The sequence below is a fragment of the Stegodyphus dumicola genome, chromosome 6 (assembly GCF_044657685.1).
Source record: "Stegodyphus dumicola isolate Sdum_Otavi_A_Nest chromosome 6, ASM4465768v1".
NCBI lineage: Eukaryota > Metazoa > Arthropoda > Arachnida > Araneae > Eresidae > Stegodyphus > Stegodyphus dumicola.
Genome location: NC_140773.1, coordinates 101,931,439 through 101,957,515, shown reverse-complemented (window position 1 = coordinate 101,957,515; position 26,077 = coordinate 101,931,439). Strand labels below are relative to the sequence as shown.

The 26,077-nt window shown below is 32.0% G+C and overlaps 1 protein-coding gene across 1 annotated transcript in view; it reads right to left on the bottom strand.

The window, feature by feature from the left end:
* Window positions 1-772: 772 nt before the first annotated feature.
* The window catches only part of mRpS11 (mitochondrial ribosomal protein S11), a 65,046-nt gene continuing 39,741 nt past the window's right edge, over window positions 773-26,077 (bottom strand). Inside the window, exons 4-6 of the mRNA XM_035371088.2 lie at window positions 19,107-19,181; window positions 18,951-19,016; window positions 773-1,049 (exon numbers count right to left, since the gene is read on the bottom strand). Of these exons, the coding sequence (XP_035226979.1) occupies window positions 942-1,049; window positions 18,951-19,016; window positions 19,107-19,181 (249 nt within the window). The 3' untranslated portion in view covers window positions 773-941. The remainder of the gene's footprint in view (window positions 1,050-18,950; window positions 19,017-19,106; window positions 19,182-26,077) is intronic.

The following is a 26,077-nucleotide window of genomic DNA, read 5'->3' as shown; positions in this document are numbered from 1 at the left end:
TTGGTAAAATTCTAAGGATTCATAAATACAACATTTATACCATTTCAAAAGTAAAAATAAGTGCCCCCCCCCAAAAAAAAAAAACTGAAAATTCTAAAATCTAAATAATGTTAATTATTTATTATGAAGCAAAGACAAAATAAAAACATTATAACAATATAAGCCATTTAACATTAACCTAATGTTTATAAAAATCAGTGAAAAAGTTACCTTATGTTTAAAATGAAAAAACGTTTAATATAACAGGGTAATTAATTTCGAATTATTTTTTTGCAATACCCCCCCCCCCAAAAAAAAAACACTTTAGGTGTTGAATTTTTCAAATTTAAAGAAATTTTACTCACAATTCCTAAAATTATAAATGGCAGATATCTAAGATAAAGACGAAAATTAAACCAGGAATATAAACTACACACAAATTCTAAACTCTCAGGAAAGAAAAGCTTTTCCCTAACAATCCTTTTTTGCATTAAAAATTTTATTGCAGTATACTCTAAAATAGTTCTTAAAGACTCAATTTTATATTGTTAAATTCTCAAAAGCATTAAAAATAAAAAGGAGAAAAAACCATAAAAATATTGATAAGAGCGCTTTCTACAAATAAGTAACATCAAGTATTATATATCTTCCTCATAAAAACTGGAACCGATTTTACATAGCATGTTACAAGCAATTTCTTAATATTTATAAAAATAAGCATTTTTGTAAATATTAGATTTAATGAAATGCAACAATTATTAATCACAGAAGATAAAAACACATTACTCAAAAATTGTATTTAAAAATTTTTATCTTTATTAATGATTTCTCTTTACAAAAGATTAATTACATTTAAAAAGGACAATGTCTACAATAAATGAAGGCATGATGATTGAAACTGACATTCAGAAGTTGTCTGTGATACACAACATGAAAGAACTGAAGCTTTATCTTATTCAAAATTAAAGTCTCTTTGCTTTCCTGGGTCGATTTCCTCCAATTACATAAGGGGTTCTATCAGTTATGGAAATAATATTCAAACCACCCATTTCAAGACCTTTTATAGCTGCCTGAAAAAAATTACATTTGCAAATTAGAAACAAAAAACACTACAGAATTAATACGAATTACAGTACGAAATTTAACATTAAAACATTCCGGAAAAGTAACTGATATTGGATAAAATAATTTTTTTCTAAAAAATGTTCCCTTTCCTACATAACTTACATAACTAAACCTACATAACTTTAATTATGCAAATCATATTTTTGAACAAGACTAAAATATGCTTGTATCATGCAGAAATGTTTTGCCTATTAAAACACTATTTTCGCATTTACATAAACTTTTAACCCTGTTAAATATGCTCACTTCACAAGCGAATTATTACAGTAATACGTTTTCATATGATTACGTGCATTATAAAGTAACAGCATTTAAATCAGAATATGTGCCTCATCAAGAATGCTAAGCTGTATACATGGGATTAAACTACATCATTCACTATTTCCTATTAATCCAACTTTCAAATTACATTTATAAAGTCACGAGATTTGCATGTGCACATAATTTAAAAGATTTGCAAATGATTTAGAGTTCTGGAGAGAAAGGAAGTTCTATTATGAGATGGAAGCAACAAGATGATTACATTTTAGTAACTGATGAATCCTCCATTAGCAAACAATCCAAAATTTGGTTTAAGAATTTTATAGCTGTTCATACAAATTCTGCCAAAATTTTTGCTACTAGTCAGCTAAATCGAAGTATTCTGAGAGAGCCTAAACTGCCTTTGTAGCACATTCTTGATGCACTTTAATGATACGATTTGGATAGCCATGAAAGGGTATTAAATCCTTGCAGATGTCATTCACATCACTCAGTAAGCTGTGAATTACGTAGACAATGTTCTATTTGAACTAGTACATGGCAATTTTACAGACTAGGCAAAATAGCAGAGTGCCAATACATACAAAGAACAAAGACATTACAGAGCATGTTTACACATTTTTTTTTTTTTTTTTTTTTTTTTTTTTTTTGGGAAAAAATGTTGATAAAGAGATGGGAGGGAGAAGCAAGTATTCTAGAACAAACATTTCTGGCAACAGCTTATTATCCGAAATATCGCCCACAACTTTAAATTTATTATTCTTTCAAAATATCACATATAACAAGCTATGAGTTGAAGGATATGTTTTTGAGCTTTATAAATGAAAATACTCCTATTCCGGTACTCAAAAATGTAAAATGCATGGTATTAACACTTCTAAATGCAAAATATGCAAAATTTATCAGAAAGGGAGAAACCATCTGATTACTTCTACATGTATTAAAAAAAAATCAAATGAACAAGTAGTAAGGTATTTGTGAAATTAAACTGCTAGTAACAAAAGAGTATCCGTAGATGCAGAAATCAATTGCAAAGTCTTTCAATAAATAAAATAAAGATTTACAACTTAAAAAAGCTGAAAAACGATGTTCACCAGATTTTGCCAAGACATGTGGATCAAATGCACAATCAGAACCCTCTATGAAAACTTAGCAGGAAATAAACGAAATACTTTTGTTACCCTCGATGAAGAAAAACACATTCCTAAATGACTTCAAAACATGGTTCCTTTAATGTAAATAACGTTTCAATAAGGGGTTTATGACTGTTGCAGAAATACAATTAAAGAGGAGTGGGGGAAAATATTAAAATCAATGTACTATAAAGAGACAGTTTTACATCCAATATTTACAGAAGAAATTCTATTTTCCTACACCCAGTGACTTTCAAAAAGTAAGACTTCATACAGAAAATCAGCAATTTATATAGTACTGTTGCATTCATTGAAAAAATGAAGACATAGAAGACATACATGTACTGCATATATACTTTTTCATTGCACTCCTGCAAAGTCGTGTTGTTTCACCCACGGACACACCTCATGGTGTCACACCTTTGGTCTCTCGAAAAGCAGCAGCACTTTAAGCACAAACCTGACATAACTGATGGAAAGTAGTGGATAATAATAAACCTGGAAATTTTAAGATAAGCATTTATACCATAGAAATCATGGTTTGGGGGGAAAGGGAAAAATCCAGAGTCCAGAAAAACAACCATTTGATTGAATATTAAAAAACAACTTATTATATTTTAAACATTAATTAATTGGCCCAGAAAATGTTATAAACACACTCTGTAGGACGATAAAACTATATAAGCTACCAGACTGTCTTGCATATTAGAGAACCAAATACATCTAATGTCATGCTGTTTAGGATGATAAGAATAATTACTAACACAAGACAGCTCTGCCCAAACAACAGCTTCCTTCAAAAATACATCTCATTTCAGTTTCTAAATCCTTTAAATACCATATAGGACTGACTACAAATGTCTATGCATAGATGACAGTGACATCACCAGTACAGTTACACTTATTCCAATTATTATATCCCCTTGAGCTAATCTACAGTATAAATGCTAAAAATTTCATTTAAATTACTCATAAGGGAGAATGCTGTTTCTCTTACACAATGCAACCTCTTTGTAGGTGTTAATGCATGGATAAAAAGCAGGAAATCTTTAAGTATCCACACATGCTATGCTGAAATTGATACTCCTAGAGGTAGATTATCTCTAGTTACAACATCAACTGATACACAACTGGACCCCAGTGACTCTAGATTGCATCTGTGATATTACAGTCCATCCAGTTTCAATTTTATGCCAGTATATTCATCATATTGCTTAGAGAGTGCAGTTTTGCCAGTTTCTCTGCAATCATATAAACCACATATTTTCATTTAATAAAATACTTGGTGAACACACCGGCCTAAGTAGTAGGCAAACATCCCATGTATTGAGGAAACAAAGCATACAGACCTGCATTGTCCTGTTGAATGCCAAGGATACAAACGCACAAAAGATATGGGCATTAACCATGCGCATTGAACCGTAATAATGTTTACAGTACCTTGTCAAAGAACTCAATATATAACCTTGACATGAATAAGAAGTGTATTCAGCAGCCTTCACACAATTATTCCAAGCACTAAATCAGCAGGATAAAGAATGTAGGCTTCAGCATATGTGCCACCCTTTGGTAAGAGCATACAATCTTAATTATGATGCAAGCAAAATAAAAAAAAAAAAAAAAAGTGTAGATATTTGGCACAATGTAACAAACACATCCAACTTATTTCTATAGCAAAGGATAAAATTTGCAATGTTTAGCACACGAGAGCTGCGGTTCCACAGAAATACTCAAACATTACCGACATGTTAAGGCCAGGCCTGATTTTAGAGACAGACTAACTGGATCAAGGAAATGCAGAAAAGGATACTGTTGAGTCTTATCATCCACAATGTCAATCACAATACTGTCAAAATAACAACTCCGACAACCCTTTAACTTTCAATGACAACAAGGAAAGAAAGAAGTTACCAGAGATAACTATAATTATTCACTGTCGGTCTTAACGCTCTCACTAGACAAACTAACTATCCCAAGACTTCTTATTTGAAAAGTGTTTCAGTTTATTTTATATATTTTTAAAGTTTGAGTAAATACTGCAGTATTTTCATTACAGAAATACCACGCAAATGATATATATTTAGGCATTCAATAAAAAAATCAGATGTGGCCAGCATATGATGGCATTTTCATTGGCTTAAGTAAACCCACTTCCGAGAGACTGTAAATAAAATCTAATTTCTTTATTAATTTTATGACTCAATGTTAATTATAAATAATACTCATTATTCTACATGATAAACAATGAAAACTATACATGTTCAGATACACCCTTTTCTCATGCATTGATTTGAAAATATTACATTAACCTTGGATGCATCCTCTGACCTCAATAAGATGACCAACTTTATTTGTTCTCTCAGCTTTATTTATTGAACATCACTTCTTTTTTTCACATAAAATAATAAAAACCCTTTAAAATCGGCATACTTTTAGGGCCTAACGCAGCGTTAGTTTTTGCCATGCATTTTTATATTGCACTGTTGAGTTACATTATTTCTTTCAAAACAATATATATCGATATTTGAAGTGGTTTGGCCTGAAGGCGAAACAAATACAAAATTCAGGATAATACATTTAGTTGCTTTTGCCACTGCGCTCAACATAATTCGTAAAATTCCGTTAATGCTAAAAAATGTAATATGTCGTATGATTTTTAAAACAACAAATTTAAGAATTATATTTTTTACGTGTCTCAAAGCTTCACATAGTCTCACTTTGGCTCATCAATTTTAGCTAAGATCTAACGTTATTCACACTGATATAAAACTCTTAAATACTAAAATTGAAAAGTTTTGGATTATATTTTAATAGAATTTTCCCATAAGCTGTTATAGGCTCCAGTTCTGGTTGTCCAATTTTATCCAAAATCTAATCAACTCTTTATAAAAATAAGGAAAACCTAAATACCAAAAATGGAGTTGTGGCTTTATATAAGCAAATAAAAGGTGTTTCGTTAAGAGCTACTGTGCCTGATAAAAATCACAATACACATAAAAATTATAAAGATATTACGTGGAGACCCTAATTCATTGCTTATGCACTGAAAACTAAATATTGATTTTCTGAACTGAAAAGACTACTTGTACTTTCTTTACATATACAGATGGTGGCAGGTAATATACTGCAGTTTTTTTTTTTAATAAAGTTGTCATTTACAAATTCGTAAAATTCAAGTTAAATTTAATGCATTACTTATATTGGATTTCAAAGTAATTAGTTTAAGTTAATACTTTCAATCTTTTATTACCTACAAATGCATTTTGTGAAGACATCAAAGTAAAGGCAAATGAGGCTTCATGGAGATTAAATGCTTGTTTAGGTAATTTTGTCTCGGGAACTGTAACCAACACACAACATATATTTTGACTTATGTGATATATAAACTTTATGGAACAAGTAAAGTTTTTCAGTTAGGTAATATATGTTATCTTTTTATTTTATTATTTAATGTAATTCTGTATTTAAAACAGTAAGAACACATATTACAAAATTTCAAATATAGTTAAAAAAGTAAGTCACCAAACATAAAGGGGCAGCAAAATGGATGATAATTCTGCAGCTGAAAACATGTTCAGTAGCTTTTTCATGGTAAACTTCACATTGAGCACAAACACCATATGCGGTGATTAATGCACTTTGCTCATAAAGAATTGTAATGGCAAAACATGATTTATCAGCTACTGCTTCAAATCATTAAGTCCCCCCCCCCCACAATTTCACACATACAACAACAACAACAACAAAAAAAAATACACAGTGTTAAAATTTTGCATATATGTAAATAATTTCAGTGAATATATATTAGTTGTAGTATATCTTGTATGATATAACATGAAAAGCTTCAACAGGATGAAGCTTTGCCAGGAAAATAAATTACAGAGGCAATTCCATGATTAGTGTGAAGCTGGTGATGGAATTGTAAACAAATTTTTGTTGCCAAATTTGGCAACCATTTGGTTTGATCACTATAAATGTGGTTGTATCACTATGTAACTGTCACCGTATCCAGCCCTATGCAACTGTAACTCTGTATAACTTCCAGCAATTTTAATAACTCAAAAGTACTGGTCACATAAAGGAAAATAAAAGGTAAAAAATTAACAAATATAAGTTTTATTCATGCAAAGGGTATTTACAGTTACACCAAGTTAAATTTTGTTCCTATAAATAATATATATATCTTTTTAAACCCAACAGTAAATATACACATTAAAGTAAATATTTCTGCTTTTGGATTTTTCTGGAGCACTTTTCTGTGGAAATTCTTGCTTGATGCTCCAACAACAGTCAGCCATCATATGTGTATTCTCATCTACCTTGGTATTGTGCCTGATACCTCCAAATCTTGAAGGGAATCGCTCACTCTGCTCACTGGCAGCAAAAAAGATTTTTGAGAGATTATCAAAATGGATATGTAAAAAATTCAATTTCATGTTCTCCAAAAGTTGCTGGAGACTTCTGCTGTAATTCTGTGCTTGTGTATTTCCAAGAAAGTCTCTGACAATGTTTTTGAATGACAACCAAGCATTCTTTTGAAGTTCTGTCGTTCCAATGAAATCGTCACCTTTTAAAATGACAGGCAAAGAAATGACGAAATGAGATAGTTTAAATAGTCTCCCTCACTTGGTAAAGCTTTAACACATTGCTTAATGAGACCCAATTTTTTTACATGCAGAGGTGGAAATTTAATGTTCTTTCTGTTGATTAATGACTAACGTAGAATGTTTGGATCACCAGGTATCAAGTCAGATCTTGGTAACCAATTCAACTGCACCTAATGCTTCTCTTGAGCTCTGCTATACCCCACACAAAAAGAAAACATAACATTTTAGGGTCAACACAGATGATCCATTGGTGCATGTAGTATTGCAACAAATTAATGATTCTCTTCACAGGCCTATTGAGACTGCACCAAATAAATTTCCATTGTGAAGAAGGACACACTTCAAGTTCCACTTAGAGCTGTTGATGAATAATCAACATTGAACAGCGTTATAGCCTGAAATTGTGGCATCTTTCATTCTACCACATTGGGAATAAATAAACGCACAGCATTACTTTGAAAGTACAGCAGGAGTTAATTCCTATGATCGACACTTGATGCTGCACAGACTGGTCACATTCACAAAAGATAGAGAGAAAAAAAACTTGACGGGGTAGAAGAAAACTAATAGTTTTGAAATCAGCATGTCCACAAGATAGGTCAAAAATTGAACTCAACTGAAATTATGTTACAAACTGTTCTCCAATGTTATATATTCACAATGGAAACACATCTTAGTAAAGACTACACTGAAACATGAATGGGTGAAAAAAAATTTGCAAGTAATAAAAATGTGAATAAACACATTTTACACACAGATAAGCATTTTTATTTTCATACATGTTACTAGGCAAGGAAAAGGATAACCTAAATCTACTCACATATTTTATAGCAGAATTTAATTTTAAAGCCTTTTAAAATATTACTGGACATTAGTAACTTTCCTTTAAAAAATTATAGCTGTTAGCTGGAAAAATTGGGCATAATATTTGTTGAGGGAATTTTGACTTCTATCATAACAGTCCCCCAAACCTTTTTTTTTTTTTTTATTTATTTATAATGACCATGGCAAGTAACTTTTCCATTAAAAAAAAAGTGGGGTATATAAGTTGCAGTATGCAGCTGGAACAGATAACAGCAGTTAAGCAAAATAAAAGGAAAACATTTCTAAGTCACAACTTTATATTAGTTACATATTTTGACCAAGCGCTGAATAAATAAAAATTAGGGGACAAGTTTGCTTTTCACGGCATGTCTTAAATTTTAGGAAGAAACTGAGCCAGCACCTTTTTTTTTATTTTCTGTCCCACATTTATTTTCTTTTGGTACATGCTTTCACGACTATATTGTTGCTACTCAAATTACTATAACCAAATTGTCCAAGCGTACAATAATAGGCTTTTTGCTTCATCTAGCTGTTGTGGCATTCAACATTTTCTGTTCTTACCATGTAGATGCTAGAATACATACAATTCTAGAAAAGCATACTTGCGAGAAAAATGCTAAAAGAGTAGAGTGTGGAGGAATTTCAAAAAAGAGAAACGATCACATTTTCTTAGAAGTTCTAAAAAATCTACATAGCAAGCTTTCGCGGAGAAGATAATTTAGGGTCAATTACAATGTTTCCAAGATTTCAGTCATTGAGCCGTATCGGTGAATAAGTAGATGTTGAAGTATTCTGATACTTCCATCAAAAACAATTTCCAAGAGGTCATTTACTTTACTTCACTTCCTACACAAATGATAACAGAGATCCCAGCAGACCATCACTCAAAAGTGTTCAACCATCAACTACTGCACTTGAGGGCTTATTTTTAACTGCTGCATTACAGCATCTCAAACTTTGCTGAGTCATCAGACACTTGCTTTAAGCATTTTGTCATAATTTAAGTTGTCATACTCAAAATTAATTTAATTAAAATAATAAAAAGTTAGTTTTGTGCTCATTACTTCGTTACTTAAAGAAAAAAAAGGGGGGGCTTCTCAGTTAAACTACTCACTTGGGACAAGCAGTTTGCACCACAAAGCCTAATACTTAGGGGGGGAGAGGACTGCATAAATTATTTTGATGGTCCAATTGTTTAATTTTTGCCATGTTATGAAAGGAACTCTCAGGTAGTTGCCAGAATTAATTTAAAACTTTATATTTTCCTTTCAATTTGAAGTATAAAAATGTCGCTAAATAATACACAAATTAACACTAGCCAAACTCTGAGAGATGTGAATATCCAAAACAATGTGTTTATATCAACTGATGCAGTTAAAAGACAGCTCTGTTTACAGTATTCAACTTGCAATGTCAAAGTTTGGTATTCTCCCAATATGCGATCTACCTTACTTAATTGTGCAGATAGGTGGCACAACTAAAATTGTTTTTACAAATTTTTTCTTCTGCCATTGCATTCAAATTTACATGATTAGGTTAATTATTAATAATTTTTTGTGTTTTGCAAAATGTTCATGACCATCAGTATGCAAAATATTTCTTTTGCTGTGTTTTATGCTGCATACAAGAAAACTTTCAGTGTGTGAATAAAAGGGTGAAATACTTATTTTTTTAAAATCAGCTTGGCTTAAATATTTCAACAAATTACCAGACATTAATATAACTAAAAAATGAACCCTTAATGTTATGGATATAGATTGTATAAAGACTTTTGCCTATATAGTGAATGAAACAGGTTAAGAGGTAAGACAAAACATACCAGATTTTGTATTGCTATTGTTTCAATACCTATTTACAATTTGTTGTAACATTACAAAAAGAGAGATACTCTAAAACTCTTGCCGCTTTCAGTTGCTTCTTATTTGAACTCTTTGCAATGTAAACATGAAGGGGGAAAAAAAAAAAAAAAAATTCTATCTGAGAGTTAAGTAGTAACAAAAATTCAAAGATGGCATTTAAAAGCTCTTGGTAAAATCAAAGGAAACACTGTATGTGAACGAAACAATAAACAAACACTTTTTCCAAACAAAATAGTCTGAAAAAGGTGGTGCCACCTAGTGTAAAACCAATTTAACAAAATTCAGTAAATTACCAGTTGGTACAATATCCAAAATTCTGTCCCCCCCCATAAACTTCATCATAACAGACATAGGACTGCATCTAATGATAAAAAAAAAAAAGATTCTGATCAAACATTCTATCCAAAAATTCACGTGGGACTAATTTCTTTGTAAGATGAGGTAAACAAAAAAGATAAATTTCTAATTTGCCATTGATTAAACTTTTTCTTCTAAATCCAAACTTCAATTATTTTAAAAGATTTTAAGTGTCAACACTGTCTTTTATTAACATTTTTTTACATATAATTATTCAGACACTAGAAAAAAAAAAGTAGAACCAATTTTTTATAAAACTTGTATTAACCCTCTTTCCCCTTTTCCAACATAAAAATTATCCCTTACACAGTGAGGTCTGAAATTTTAAAATACTACAGGTATCAAATAAGTAATGCATTTGAAACACTATGATCAACAGTTGAGTAATTAAAATATAAATTCTCTCTCATGTGCAAAAAAAATCACAATTTTTCTGGTTAAGATTTAATGATTTCAAGGTACACTATTTCACATTTTAATAGTTTAAAATCCTTTAATTATAATGCAACTATTTTTCTTAGTATGGAATATAACACAAATAAAAAATGCACTATTAAACTTTTTCATAAAATTATATAACTTATATGCAGTCCTCTGTCCTATTTTTGTTATTAAAAATCTATTTCCTAATAAAATTAGAAACTTTTTTAAACACAAGGCCACATTAACTTAAAATTAAACAAGAAAACACTGAAATTAATGATTACAAATTCATGTTCTCTTAGATCATCTGAAATTGTTATAACACATAATGTCTACAGGTGAGTAAAAAGTAGAAACAAAGAATACTAATAAAAAATGTGCCCAAGGAAAACAATTATTTTCTCTTTCACAACTTTATTTAAACTGATAATTTACAATTGTGATCCTTATAATTTTTTCATGTTTCTACATAAAAAACATAACAGATTTAAATATTCAGAAGCTTAGAATGTTGACAACACTAATTTACCTGGAAGGCTACATTATTTATATAATTAATTTCTTATTTCATAAATTAAAATTTTTTATTCATTACTTCATATTCAATATTCTTGATAACATTTTGACATATACAGAAAAAAATGCAACAATTTAACACGATAAAATTAATGCCAAGTACCTTTATATCATGATATAAAGAAGATAAAGTATTCAGAATTTTAGCTAAGAATGGCTACTGTCATGTATCTGGCAGCGGTGAGCCAATCAGCTGCCTGACAGAGCCCAGCAAGTGAGAGAGGCCAGTTGCATATTAGCCTCAGAGGAGGCAGGTTGTAGGTTAATTATGTTGTAGGAGCAAGGTAGTGCTCCGAGTTTGCCTTTATTCTTTAAATGTTAATTTTTAATAAATGTTGGTGTCGTTTTCCTTATGGTGCCTCATCAATCCGTAAGGTCATTACAGCACGCTCTCGATTTCGAGAACCAGAGCTAACGAAACCGACTGGATTTTGAGAAAAGGTGAAAAATTTTTGTTGTAACTTTAAGGAAAATTTCTTCTAAATATGTTTAAAGGAGTAGTTAAAAGTGATTTGATTTCAGTGTTGAAGGAACTAGGTGAAGAAGCCGATTCTAGTTTAAAAGTTGTAGAATTAAAAGATAAGCTTTTAAGTTCTAAAGAATATTTGAAAAATAAAGATTTTGTTATTGAATTTCTTAATACTACAGTTGAAGAAAGGAAAAAGTCAGAAGAAATTGTGAAATTGCGTTTAATACAAATTGAAAGTAGCAACGAATCTAGTAATAACGTAGAAAATACACTTTCATTAGATAAGCTTTTGAAAGCTGTACAGGCATTATCGATTTCTGTACCTAAAAAGGGTGAAGCATGGAACTTATTTTTTGATTCCATAGAAAGGGCTTTTAAGCATAAGAACGTACCAAATGAGTTTAAGTCTGAAATTTTACTTAAACTGATAGGTGATAATTCTTCTAATATTCTAGTATATATTAAAGATGATGATTTGAAAGATTATGAAAAAATTAAATCTTTAATTCCTAAGGAATATGAACCATCGCCAATTATATGTTTAGAAAATTTTCGCCAAGCTCAAAGGTTGACAGGGGAAACTCATTTGCAGTTCGCCTCTCGTTTAAGATCATGTTGGATCCATTATTGTAAAAGTAGAAACGTCAATGATTTTGAGTCTTTAATTAACTTAATAATTTCTGACAAACTTTTTCAAACATTGGATAGTGATTTAGCGTGCCATGTTGCAGTTCGACAAGGTGAAAGTTGGCTACGTCCAGAAGAACTAGCGAAGGAATGCGACACTTATTTCATCGCAAAAGGTAAATCTTTTGATGACATAAGAGGTGAAAAACGCGCTCTAATTTTCGTGATTCATACAACAAAAACTCTAAATATATTCCACTAGCGCTAAGAAAAGATTTAGTGGTAAATGAACAGAAACATTCATTTAAACCGCGAGAATGTTATGTGTGTAGTAGCAGTTTACATTTGGCTAAGGATTGCCCGAACAGGCGAAATAAATTTGAGAGGTCCAATAAACAGAACGATAATTTCCCGGTCAAATCGAAAGTTAACACTTCAAGTAAGTCGAAGGACAATGCGGTTGTTACAAATGTAAATTCTAAACATTTACAAAAATCCGAGTGTTCCGACGGAAAACTTAATTTTTATTCCTTGGAAAAGATTACTATTTACATTGCAGGGAAGCAAGTAGAAGCTATAAAAGATTCAGGTACGGAAATACCAATTTTGAACACTACATTAATTCCTGATTTAAAAATAGAAAGTAAGGGTAAAATCATTTTAAGTTCCGCATTTGGCGAGGTCATAGAGGCAACTATTCCCATTTATTACAAAAAAACAAACAGTTGTCTATATTCGCGGTTAGAAATGTTTAATTACACCAGATGTATGGGATCGCATATTTGAAGACGAGAATGAATCAACAGTCTTCCCTGAAACGAAACAGGAAACTCATGAACAAAAACAACTTGAGGTTGGCGCCCTTGAACTGTCAAATGTAAATTTTTTTTATAGCTCAGTTGCGAATCATAATGATGAAAGACTAAACAGTTATTCGGAATCGAATAAATTTAAGGTCGATCAGAGAAACTGCCAAACGTTAATAAATTCTTTTAAGGACGCAGAAGTAGGGAAGAATAATTTCTTTTTACAGGACGAATTATTATTTCATAAAGAAAAAATTTGTGGGGAAAACATACAACAGTTTTGCCCGAGAATTATCGAAATAAAGTCCTTCAATTAGCCCATGATTCCATATTCGGAAATCATTTAGGTATGAGGAAAACTAAAGAAAGAATTAAGCTTTCATTTTATTGGCCGAACATATCCAAAGATGTAGAAAATTATTGTAGAACATGCGAAAGATGTCAATTAAAAAGTCCGGAAAGACAATCGGATAAAAATTCCGATTACTCCTATTGTTCGCGCGCCATATCCCTTTCATACGGTAAATATAGATATTATTGGTGAAATTTCACCTCCTTCAGGAAGGAAACGTAAATATTGTGTTTGATAGATAATCATTCAAAATGGCCAGAAGTCATACCTTTAAAAAGTCTTTCTGCTAAAGCTACTTGTGAGGCTCTTTTAGATATTTTTATGAGAACCGGTATTCCAGAAATAATTTGTAGTGATCAAGGCACTAATTTTACCTCACAACTAACTCAAGAATTCAAAAAAAGGTTAGGAACTCATCCTCGTTTTTCGACACCTGGTTATCCAGCATCAAACGGCTCAGTGGAAAAATGGAATTGGGTATTTAAACAAATGTTACATCATGTAATTCGCACAGATCCTGTTAATTGGGACAAGCACATACCTTATTTACTTTTTGTGTATCGTGAAGTTCCAAATTGCACTACCGGTGTATCTCCATTTATGCTTATGTACGGTCGTGAAGCTAGAGGTCCCTTAGCTGTGTTAAAATCATCATGGTCCGGTGAAATACCATTACCTCTTAATCTGAGTAATTCAGCAGTTGATTATCTACAAGAATTAAAGATAAATTTACAGAAAGCATCTGAGCTCGCTTCTTTATCTGCCGCGGAAAAACAAGAAGCTTATGCATATTATTTTAACCGTCGCAAAAGTTTGAAAGAATTTAAAAATGGTGATCTAATATATTTACTTATACCAGACTCTAGCAACAAGCTATATGCTAGGTGGACAGGTCCAGGTGAAATTGTTGAAAGAGTAAATCCTCATTCTTACAAAGTTAAATTACCCGATGGGAGTGTGAGGCATGTTCATGTGAACAAAATAAGAAAATTTTATGTTCGAGCACAAACTGTGGGAGTGATATTTGAAGATGATTCTGAGTTTGGGAAAATTCATACCACTCCAAATAAAGGAGATCGTGCAGTAACTAGAAGGAACATCGAGGTGGATATTAGTCATTTAGAGGATAGCAAACAAAAGGAATTACACGAGCTCTTACTCAAGCACATCGCGTTATTTTCTGGGGAGATCCAAATAGCCAGCGTTGGTGAACATAGAATTTGGTTGTTACCTGGAGCTGAAAGAAAAAAGCCATATATTTATAAGATTCCAGAAGCTTTGAAACCTGAAGTAGATAAACAGATCGAGGAATTAGAAAGCTTGGGTCTTACTGAGCCAAGTGAAGCTGAAATAGCATACCCGGTCGTATGTGTTGCCAAGAAAGACGGAAGTATGAGGTTATGTATTGATTTCAGGTTGTTAAATCAAGTAACCAAGCCTGTTGATTTCCCAATGGAGAATGTGACTGATCTAATCAATAAAATTGGACACGCGAATGTTATCACCTGTTTAGATGTCTTGAAAGATTACTGGGAAATACCTTTAGAAGAAGAAAGTCGTGATATAACATCATTCAAGACACATCGTTCCCAGTATCGTTGGAAAGTGATGCCTTTTGGATTAAAAAATGCAGCTTCTACTTTTCAGCGAGTGATGAATGATGCCTTAAGAAAACATAGTGATTTTTGCAAAGCATATATTGATGATATTGCTATCTTTTCACCAGATTGGAATTCGCATCTCAAACATTTAGATGCTGTGCTAACTACATTAAGTGATCTCAGGTTTACTGTGAATGGGAAGAAATGTGTTTTTGCACGTTCGAAGATAAAGTATTTAGGACATATAATAGGAGCTGGAAGACATCAACCTGATTCTGAAAAATTACAAGCCATTGAAATTATAAAAAGTCCTAAAACAAAGACTGCTCTCTAAAGAGTGCATTAGGCTTATTCAACTATTATCGGGATTACATAAAGAATTATGCAGAAATAGCTCGCCCATTGACGGAGCTTACGAAAAAGAAAATTCCTGAGAGAATTCCATGGACTGATGTTGAGGAATCAGCATTTAAAGAACTGAAACGTCGACTGTGTGAAGCACCAAAACTGTACACTCCAGAACCAGAAAAACCTTATACCATACAGTGTGATGCTAGTTCATATGGTGTTGGTGCTTGCTTGTCACAACGAGACAGCAAAGGCAGTTTGCATCCTATCAGCTTTGCCAGTCAAAGACTTTCGAAAACTCAGCAGAACTGGTCAACTATTGAACGCGAGGCTTATGCCGTTGTGTGGTCATTAAAAAAGTTCGAGTGTTGGGTGTTTGGATTGAATATCGAGCTGATCACAGACCATAATCCATTATTATATTTGTATAAGTCGGCACCGCATTCAGCCAAATTACAGAGGTGGGCAATGGCACTTCAGCGCTATAATATTCATATTTCTCATTGCCCTGGTACACAATTAAAAAATGCAGATGGTCTTTCAAGACTAGTGGGTGAATGAAATAGGTGTGAACTAAGTATGAACTAATATGTTTTAAAACTTTGCATTAGTTACTTTCTTTTGTTCCGGAATAGTACGAGAGCTACTTTCCATCTGTTTTGAAAATCAAATTACTGATTTCCATTTAATATTGCATTATAATAGTGTGTTTTGAAATAGTATTGCATATATGTTTTATTACAGAACTCCGGTATTGTATCAAGCCATCTGTTCATCTGTTGTGAGATGAATGTTTATTGCATTTATTTCAAAGTATGTTATATTACATCATGTATACATGTTCATATATTTTGAATTAATTTGGTATGTGGAGTATACAATTTAAGTTTGTATTTGCTGGTTCAGTTTTCAGATTCTGCTTCGCTTTGGTGTAGCACAATCTTACCGGGGGGGGGGGGAGCTTGTCATGTATCTGGCAGCGGTGAGCCAATCAGTTGCCTGGCAGAGCCCAGCAAGTGAGAGAGGCCAGTTGCATATTAGCCTCAGAGGAGGCAGGTTGTAGGTTAATTATGTTGTAGGAGCGAGGTAGTGCTCCGAGTTTGCCTTTATTCTTTAAATGTTAATTTTTTTTCATTATTCTTTGAAAGTTATTTTTTAATAAATGTTGGTGTCGTTTTCCTTATGGTGCCTTATCAATCCGTAAGGTCATTACAGCTACATCAAAAGATTTAATGTTTATTAAAAATATTTGAAATACATAAAAATACTAAATTATGAAATATAATAACCACCTTAAAAATAGTTGTGTAAAACTGCACCAAAATGCTCCTAACACACAAAAAAATTAATACTTCATTAATAAACTTCATTAATAAATCTTACATTTTAAAATAAATAACGCTTCTTTATATTTAATACACAAAGCTTAAAACAGACACTCTTGTCTGATAATACACATGTACCTTTAAAGTGTAAGAAATTTATGTTTCTTCTGGTTTTAAAAGTATACTGCAGATTGAAATGTGAAATATATACAGGCAAAATGATTTCCATCACCATGCAAATAAAAGAAGTACTACTAAAATGATAATATGCATGGCAAGTTTCAAAATTATAAGCAACCCCTCAGTTCCTTTACAGTCATAATGGTAGGAGAAAATAGTGAAAAACTGAATACGATGACCAGACGAACAGTCACTAGTACAACAAGAAAGAAACTAAGGAGCCTGAATATTCTAAGCCTGGTTATGAACAGCATAGTTTCAACCCATCAAGCAGTGAAATACTAGAAAGACACTTTTCTCTATCATATGTATAAAAAAATGCCTTTCAGATAATTGTACCATAATTGAAAGATTGTACATGATATTCAACAGCTGTTACAAAATAAAGGAAATCTAGCTCATTAATGTTAGACTGAGGAAACTATCTAATAAGAAACAGAATGTCTAAATCAATAATTACACTAAAAAAAAAAAAAAAAACCCACCAAGGAGCGGTTAACAGAAGAAATACTTTCACGGGGAAGCAAAATTAAAATCAGTCTACATATATCACATGCTTTGGAAAGTCATGAAAGCTCCATACAACTTATCTGCTTATTGCAAAGGAATAAATCCAGCATTTTATGGCTTAACATATTGGCAGCCAGGGATCTAAAAATTCACCAGAAACCTAGTAGTGTGGGGGGAAAAGTGTTAAATATGCACAGTCATGTGCATAGTTAACACTATACACTGGCTATTAAGATACTACATAAGAGACCTCAAAAAACTGAGTGAAAATGAAATGGCATAGCAGCAGGCTACAGTAAACATACTCATTTTTCAATTTATAGATACAATCAGAAACAAAGAATATATACGTATTGAAAAGCAAGAAAAATCAACATTACACACACCAAGGCTGACATTTCTGCCTCTGCCCATCACAAAAAATTTTAAAAACATTAGATGTTTCGGTTCTGGTATACCACAACACAAATGTTTCAGGAGAAAAAAGTATATACCTCAATCCAATATGAAAACTAAGCCCAAATGATACCTTTGAAAGAAACTGACCCTTATTCACATTATATATAGGAAGAAATATGAACTCTGGCAATTAGCCAGTAAAGGCATGAGAAACGACCCTGAAATGATTACCAGTGTTCAACAGCCTCTTATTAGGCCACTGATAGGACTCACAGCAAATTACGATAAACTACACTCAAGTAGTAATGCAAAGAGAATAAGGAAATTCCATGCTCTTTTTTTCTCTTAAACTTTATTAGCACAGATTAAAACATTTTCAGGCTTATTATATAATTTTGCCCTCTTAACACGTTCACTGCCGATCACATACTGGCGTCATTGCTGAAGAGGCAATTACGCTCCTGCGTGTAATGTCTCGGGTGCTAGTCACATGCTGCCACGGGAAAAGCAACGTCTCGTTGTTTCATGTTCAATCAATACGTTTTAAACATATATGTTGGTACTGGCATGAAGTGAAGGTTAGAAACTAGTTGTAAATGTATGTGGCTTGGACTGGAAACATAGTTTCATTTCGCGCACAGATCATACACGAATAACATTCTGAAACATATAGTTTGCAATAATATCATTGTAACTATCTTGTAATAAATATATTTATTTGTGGTATAGTTTCACACCAAAATAATGCATATTGTTATTCATTTTTATATGCCTCGTGCCAGGGCATAATGAGGCATTGCAGAAGTAATTTTTCCTCTTGTGCCGATCCTACATTTGCTCGTAATTATTAAATTCGATGCTTAAAGGCTTAATCAATGTGACACACACGATAATCTTTTATTATCTCTTTTAAATCACATTTCCTATAATAAGTTGTCGGCATATGGGTACAATTTATTTCTATGATACAGCATTAACTATCAAAATAACTTCACATGACCAGCAGCGAAAGTTTTAAATTACTTTGTATTGCTAAGGAAAGATAATTAATACAAACTACAGAAATACTGCTACTTATGTAAAAGGGACTTAACAGTAAAAAGAAAAACACAGATTTAATCCGAGTATCTAAAAATACACCTAATGATATAATTCGAGAATAAAAATGCTTCATAATTTTAAACTTACCATGCGGCCAGGACCCAAGCCTTTTATTGCTACTCGAACTTGGTCAAATCCTTTTCGTTTAATCCTCTGAAAAATTTTTATTTATTAGATTTGAAAAATATGGAACATTAAAACCTCCAAATCATAATTAGATCAAAATATTAATTGAAAACATACCGTGCTAAAAGAAATTGCTGTAGCCTGTGCAGCTATATTTGTTCCTTTCTTACAATTTTTGAAACCTTCCATACCCTGCAAAATAAAAACAAAATTATATTATTTTTGATTAATTTTCATATAAAGAAAACTTCATTAAAACACAGTTTCAATCACTAAGCATTAGTTATCCTATTACATTATCGTCAGCATTTCAAATTCAACTTAGTGGATTGGAAAAAAGCATAAATTTTATACTAAATGCAATTAATTTTAAACTTGATAAAAAGGTTCTAAAATAAACCGAACCTCTTAATATCATATGCACACTATGTCAAAAATTTTTATGTATACATCACGACTTCTTTGTACTGAATATTAAATGATACGCATTTTTTCCTGCCTTTCATTTAAACTTATCTCCTCGAATTTCATTAGATATGTATTTCTCATTCAATTAATTCAGTTCTCATTTTGCGACAAGGCAAAAACATATGAAACTTCAAAATATTTTTATTAAAAATTGAAATATATAGAAAAACAAAATAGCAAACACAGATAAAACAATTAAAATTTCGACACAAAAACAAGAAAGGTCAGCCAACAGGCAAGAAGGCATATACGGTGCACAAAACCCAGTGTTTACTTTTGGTCTCACTCGGAAAAAAGACACTGAAGGTGCAGAAATTTATTTAATTTGTCGTGGACGCTATGCTGAGTCAATAAATATATGGGATAATTTAATAATGTAAATGATAATTCCAGAATGGATTAAGCATGATTTAATTCACAGCAATAAAAGAAGACAATCTTTGCTGATGCAGTTTTTCAATATTGGCAACAAATCCAATATTCTGCTAAGTTTCAAATGTAACAAAAATTACGCTTAGCCACACTTAACTTTCTTAAGCCGGCAGTACAACTGTAGTACCGCAAAATTTACTTGCTCTTAAGCCGGCTATGGTACAACTACTGTACCAAGCTTTCCATTCCTCCTTTTAGAGTAATTGCTCACCTTCAGATTCTCTGGGTGGTCTGGTCTAGTTTTCTTTTCAGAACAGCTTCTGGCTATGTAATGTTTCCCACTTCTTATCTCTTGGGCGAAGACCGTAGGTTTCGTCTCGCACCAATGTGCTTGAGAAAAAAACAGATGCTATCTCTCTTTTAATCATTAGAGCTTTTTCTCATGATTTCTGTGTAACTTGCGCTCTTATTCACTTCTTATAACCTCGCCTATACTCTTATAACTTGCACCTCGTTTCAAAGGTCTCAGTCAGGACGAAATTAATAAGTTGTTAAGAGATTTAGAAGAAGAAACTTTTGCTGATACAGATTCGGACTGTTCAGATGCAGAAGAAATATTAATCAATCTTTTAATGAAGATAGAGTTTCCGATAACTTCAAAAGCAAAACTAATAATTTATTTGAATGGAGACAGCCAAGTGAGCATGACAAAGTAAACATATTGACCTTTACTGGTAAACCTGGCATAAAAACTGAATTTTCGGGAATTCATCTTGCTGCTGATTTTTTTAAGTTATACTTTTCAGATGAATTGTTTAAAATGTTAACCATAGAAACTAATCGATATGCTTCTCAAATCTTAGAATTACAGCCAGATATAAGCGGAAAAAGAAAAAATGAAACCGACTGGACGCCAATTACATCTGATGAGCTTGAGAAATTTTTTGGATTAGTCTTACTCATGGGACATGTTGAAAAAGACAGCATTCGAGATTACTGGTCCACGGATGATTTAATCGACACACCAATTTTTCGTAAGGTAATGTCAAGAGACAGATTTTTAATGATTTAAAAATTTTTGCATTTTGAAAACAATAAAGAAAAACCCGATAAAATTATGAATTATGACAGACTGCGGAAAATTCGAAGTTTTTGATCATTTAAAAACAGTTTATAAACAGATTTACAGCCCCGCAGAAGAACTCGCAATAGACGAAATTATTGTAAATTTAAAGGGCGAGTAATATTTAGACAGTATATCCCATAAAAACGCAAGCAGTGGGATATAAAATTATACAAGATCGCTGATAAGGAAAGGTACACCTACGATCTGGAAGTTTACCTTGGGAAAGATAAATCTAAGGATCCCAACTTCTCAGCATCTTATAATGTCGTTAAAGAAATGAGTGATACTATTAGAGACAAAGGCCATAAATTATTTATGGACAATTTCTTTTCCTCGCCAGAACATTTTGTTTATTAATTAAATGAAAATAAAATAAATTCATGTGGAACTATTCGTCCAAATAGGAAGCATTTCCTAAAAGATGTAAGCAAAGGAAAATTGAATAGAGGAAAAACCACTGTGCGTTTCACAAATGGGATGACAGCTCTACGCTGGAAAGATAAGCGTGACGTTTTCATGCTGTCAAATATTCACAATCCAATGGTTATAGCTGATGAGCAAAGCAGAGATCAAAACATGTTACAACAAAAATATGGGCTGTGTTGATTTAAGCGATCACATGAAGAACTTTGAAGTGGACAAAAAAAGTATTTTTTCATCTACTTGACCGAGCAGTGCTAAACGCGTACATTCTAAGCAAAATAAGCAATATTGAAAAGAATCAAAGTTTTTCGCATGAATTTGATTAGAGAGCTGATTTATTATTCTGATCTTCAAGCTCATACACTGTCTCCATCAAGTCAGAAAAAACAATGCAAGTATCTATGCTCCCATTTCCCTTTTGATACGAAGAAAAGACGAAGATGTGCTGTTTGTTCTGCAAAGGGTTTACAGCGGAGATCAACTGTCATATGTAAAGCATGTGATGTAGCACTCTGCATAAACTGTTTTGAAAATTATCATGCGTCATTTCAGGGGAAAAAAAAAAAATAGTTAATTAAATGAAAGCACCTTCCTATAATAGCAAAAACAAAATCAGAATTTAATAGAGCATGTCTATTAAATTCTGCCTTTTAAATTATTTGCCTTTTAAATTATTATTAATAATTCTGCCTTTTAAATTATTTGCCTATTAAACGCCTTTTTATAAGGTGGGGGGGGGGAGAGAAACTACACTCAGATGATCACAACGAACGTAACATTGAATATATAACTCTGATTTTTTCATGTGAGAACAATTTGGTTTAGATACCGGTGAATGAGCTATCTGTATTATCCTTTTCATAGTTTTCCCGTTAAAAACTTGAACGTGAGCTAGTTCTGTCAGTCATTTACGAAACATCACTTTTCAGCAAATAGTACTATTATACTTAATTAAATAATGCGTTTGACATTTAAGCTTCTTCTCTTACGCTAGTAAATATAGGATTTAGTTACATCGCTACACTTAGTTGTTATGTAGATAAAACTATTGATGATTTCGTTTGGTAACAGATAGTTAGTTCAATATAGGTTCAATACAAGCGAATAAACAGGTTCCATAGGATTCCCCCCCCCATGTGCAACATGATTATAAACTGCTTTCTCTCCAAATGTCCTCGACTAAGGTTACATTAATTAATTCAGAAAAGCAACTCGAAGGCTATCTCTCTATGGAACGAGATGCTATATCGTGAAAGACTTTCTAAAGGAAACTCTCTCGCATTCAAATTATACATTAAGAAAGCCACGAAATCTCCCATGTTCGTCTGGATTTTAATCCAGGTTGAAATACCAGTGTTTAGTGATACTACTGCTCTTTCAACCGGTGGATTCCTCCATGAAGGCATTCATATTTTGAAGCAACTTATAAGATATTTTCTCCCTCCTTTCTGCATGCCTTCGTGGTGTAACGGTTAGCAGACCTGGCAAGTATTTCGAGAGATCCAGATTCCTGTCCCGACGAAGGCATTGCACATTTTTTCAAGTCTCCTGGTTCAAAAATAACCTAATGACTCTATAGTGGTGCATGCCTTCACGCTGTAATGGTTAGCACACTCGGCGCATATTTCGAGAGGTCCAGGTTTGAGTCCCGAGGAGGGCATTGCTCATTTTTCACGTTTCCAGTATCAAAATAACCTAATGACTCTAAAAATTAATCTTAGCTTGCTTTGTCAACCTCGAGTAAGCAATAAGAATTTCTTTGTTATGATAAACTCCATAAAATAAATAAAAAGGTTTTTCACTTGGCTAATAACATTTGGTAAAGATGCATATATTTTTATATTATGTTTCAAATTTCAGTGATCTTGCACTCTGTTCGAGATTTAATGTTTCTAAAGCTCCTTTTACAAATTAAGCAAAACTACTTTTTTTAGGGCCTGCTTTACACATGAGGCTTAAATCTAATAAGATGTTACTTTGGCCTTTCTTGGTGACGAGGTCATAAAACTGTTCAGTAATGTTAACTCTGTTCGAACTTTCATTTATCCTTTTGTGATTTTCGTTCATTCTTAAGTAAATAAAATGCAAAAATCCACACGTAACCAACCTGTTCTCTGGGATTTGATTGGCTTTATTTGGTTTGCTCACTGGATTACACTGAAGCACTCGACAGCTATCCGTATAAGGGGAGGGATGCCTTCATCAAGGACTTGCTCAGTAAAACTGGTATATACCGACGTTACGACAAAAACCATGAAAGCGCCCATGAAGGCTGTGATTCGAACCCGAGAAAACTACCAGTGTTCAGCCACTTTAGCGCTCTCCGCTGGTGGGCCCGTAAAAAATAGACCAAGAAAAATGATTGAAATAACAGATTTAATTTTCTAACATATGTTTACCATTCGGCAATACAAAAATTTAAAATTTTAGGTGATTGTGAATAAACTATATTGCAGTTTTCTCCAATGTTTCATTTTACGATTTTAAATGAAATTGCAGCACTATGGAATTATTTCTCGTGCATTTATTTCGCTCCGTTCATCATTCTGATTCTTTATTCTGCCAAAGAGAAGATTTCACACTTTAACAAAGACACATAAGAGAATACTTTATGAAAAATTTGTTGGAAACAATTTTCTTAATTTTGCTTTGAAAATATTCCTGGGTAATTGTTTTGATCACTGAAAGAAATATGAAAAACATATTTCCTATACTGTAAATGTCAATACCCTGTCTGCCCTTATTTTTTGGAAAGTATGAAAGATTAATCTTTTAAAATGAATTAGAAAATTTATTATGTTTATTTATTTTGTATTTCTTATTTTATTATGTATATGTATATCCATTTCATTTAAAATCAAGGAAAAATCAAGCTTTGGATATAACGATGGTTTTGAACGAAATCCGCCTACTAAAGAAAATTGACATAGAATTCTTTATAGACACTTAAAACTGTTCTGAAAAATATTTTTGATGAATTTATATTTTCTAAAATTTTAAATGATACATTAAAATTCTACTCAACAAATATTAAAAAGAAGCCTAATCAAAATAACCTAATGACTCAAAGTGCTTTCTCTCTCTCTTTCTACGAATACCACGAAAATGCAAAGACTTAAGAAATTATCTCATCAGACTTTACTTCACATTGCAGCTATAAAATGGATTGAATATATGGGTATTCGTAGAATTTTTTAACTGCTAACGTAAACAAAATCCAGTTTTATAACGAAAATTCTCTGTACAGATATACCCTCCTTTGCCCGATAGACCAAAGTAATATTTGTTAAAATTATATAATTAAACGCAACTAATATGTCTCCGATTTTCTTTTTTATATTACAATAACGTAATTATGGAAAAAAAAGTTTTAAAGCTTTATTATTGGTATAAGTTCATCTCAAAATCTAATAGTAATGAATCATATTCTAAACATCTAACAGTAATGAATATTATTAATAAATTCATTATTATTATTTCATTAAATTATTCATTAGTTATTTTATTAATGAAAATAAATTATCAAATATTGCATTCCGACCTGCAGGCATACAAAGCTAGTAATTCATATTTGTTATATTTTGTCACGCTCTGTTCTCTTTTCCTAATTTCTAGTTAAAAACAAAGAATTCACATAAAATTCACAAATTATTACTGAGATTGATCAGAATTAGTAAATGTTATATAAACATTGTATACATTTTGCTCTTAGTAAATAAATGCAGTTTAGTTTAAGTTAAAACAAAATAAACCTGGAAAAAGTCGCAAATATAGTAACCTATTCCAGGCTATTGTCCAGCCTGTGACAAACATGTAAATTTTACTGCATCTATGGAGGGGACAAATGACCACCCTAATGACTTTTCTCATTAAGGAACAGTAAAGGAGGGGGGAAACACTTTTTTGGATCCTGCTGTCCTAAAGGTTATATTATGAGGATTTAAGCCCCGGTTTCAGAAGGTTAAAACAACTTTTAAATTGTTGATAATTCTACAACTACTGCACGGAGATTAATCAAGGCATAAAAACTTTAACTGGAACATAAGAATAAAATTCAATCAATTTTAAAGCAAAAAATGCACAACTTACAAATAAAATATAGCTCAATTATATTGATTTTTACTAGTCGTAGCCAAAGCTATTGTTAAAACCCAATTTGATTATATACCTCTCTCTGAAAGTACTATCATTTTCACATTTTTCTCAAAATTACTTTCTATCAAAACACAGTTATTCAGAAAATTTTTTTTTGTTACAGACACACATCATAACAAAATTTTCAATCATGTTTTCTTCAAACTTAAATGCGTTAAACAGCAAAAAGTAGAAAAATTCATTTTAATAACTTGGTAAGACCTAGAAGTGATTTATCTTTATGAACTACATTCTGAGATAAGAAAACTATGAGTAATAAGGTAAATAGGAATTCATAAGCTGCAGAAGTTGTCGCATGCTTTTCTTACAGATGTTTTAAATCACATCAATTATAAACTGAGATACACAAAGTCTACCTGCTGAAAAGAAATCTTTCTATGAGAAAAGGGATTATATTCATCCTCAGTTCCATAACAGCAAAAATTTAGCTGACTGGTACAAAATCTAAGTGGACTACCAAAGCTTGTGGATTGTTCAATTTGAGCATTCCTCAGCATTAAAGGATGCATAAAATATAAACTCTTCCCCACTATAACAACTAAAA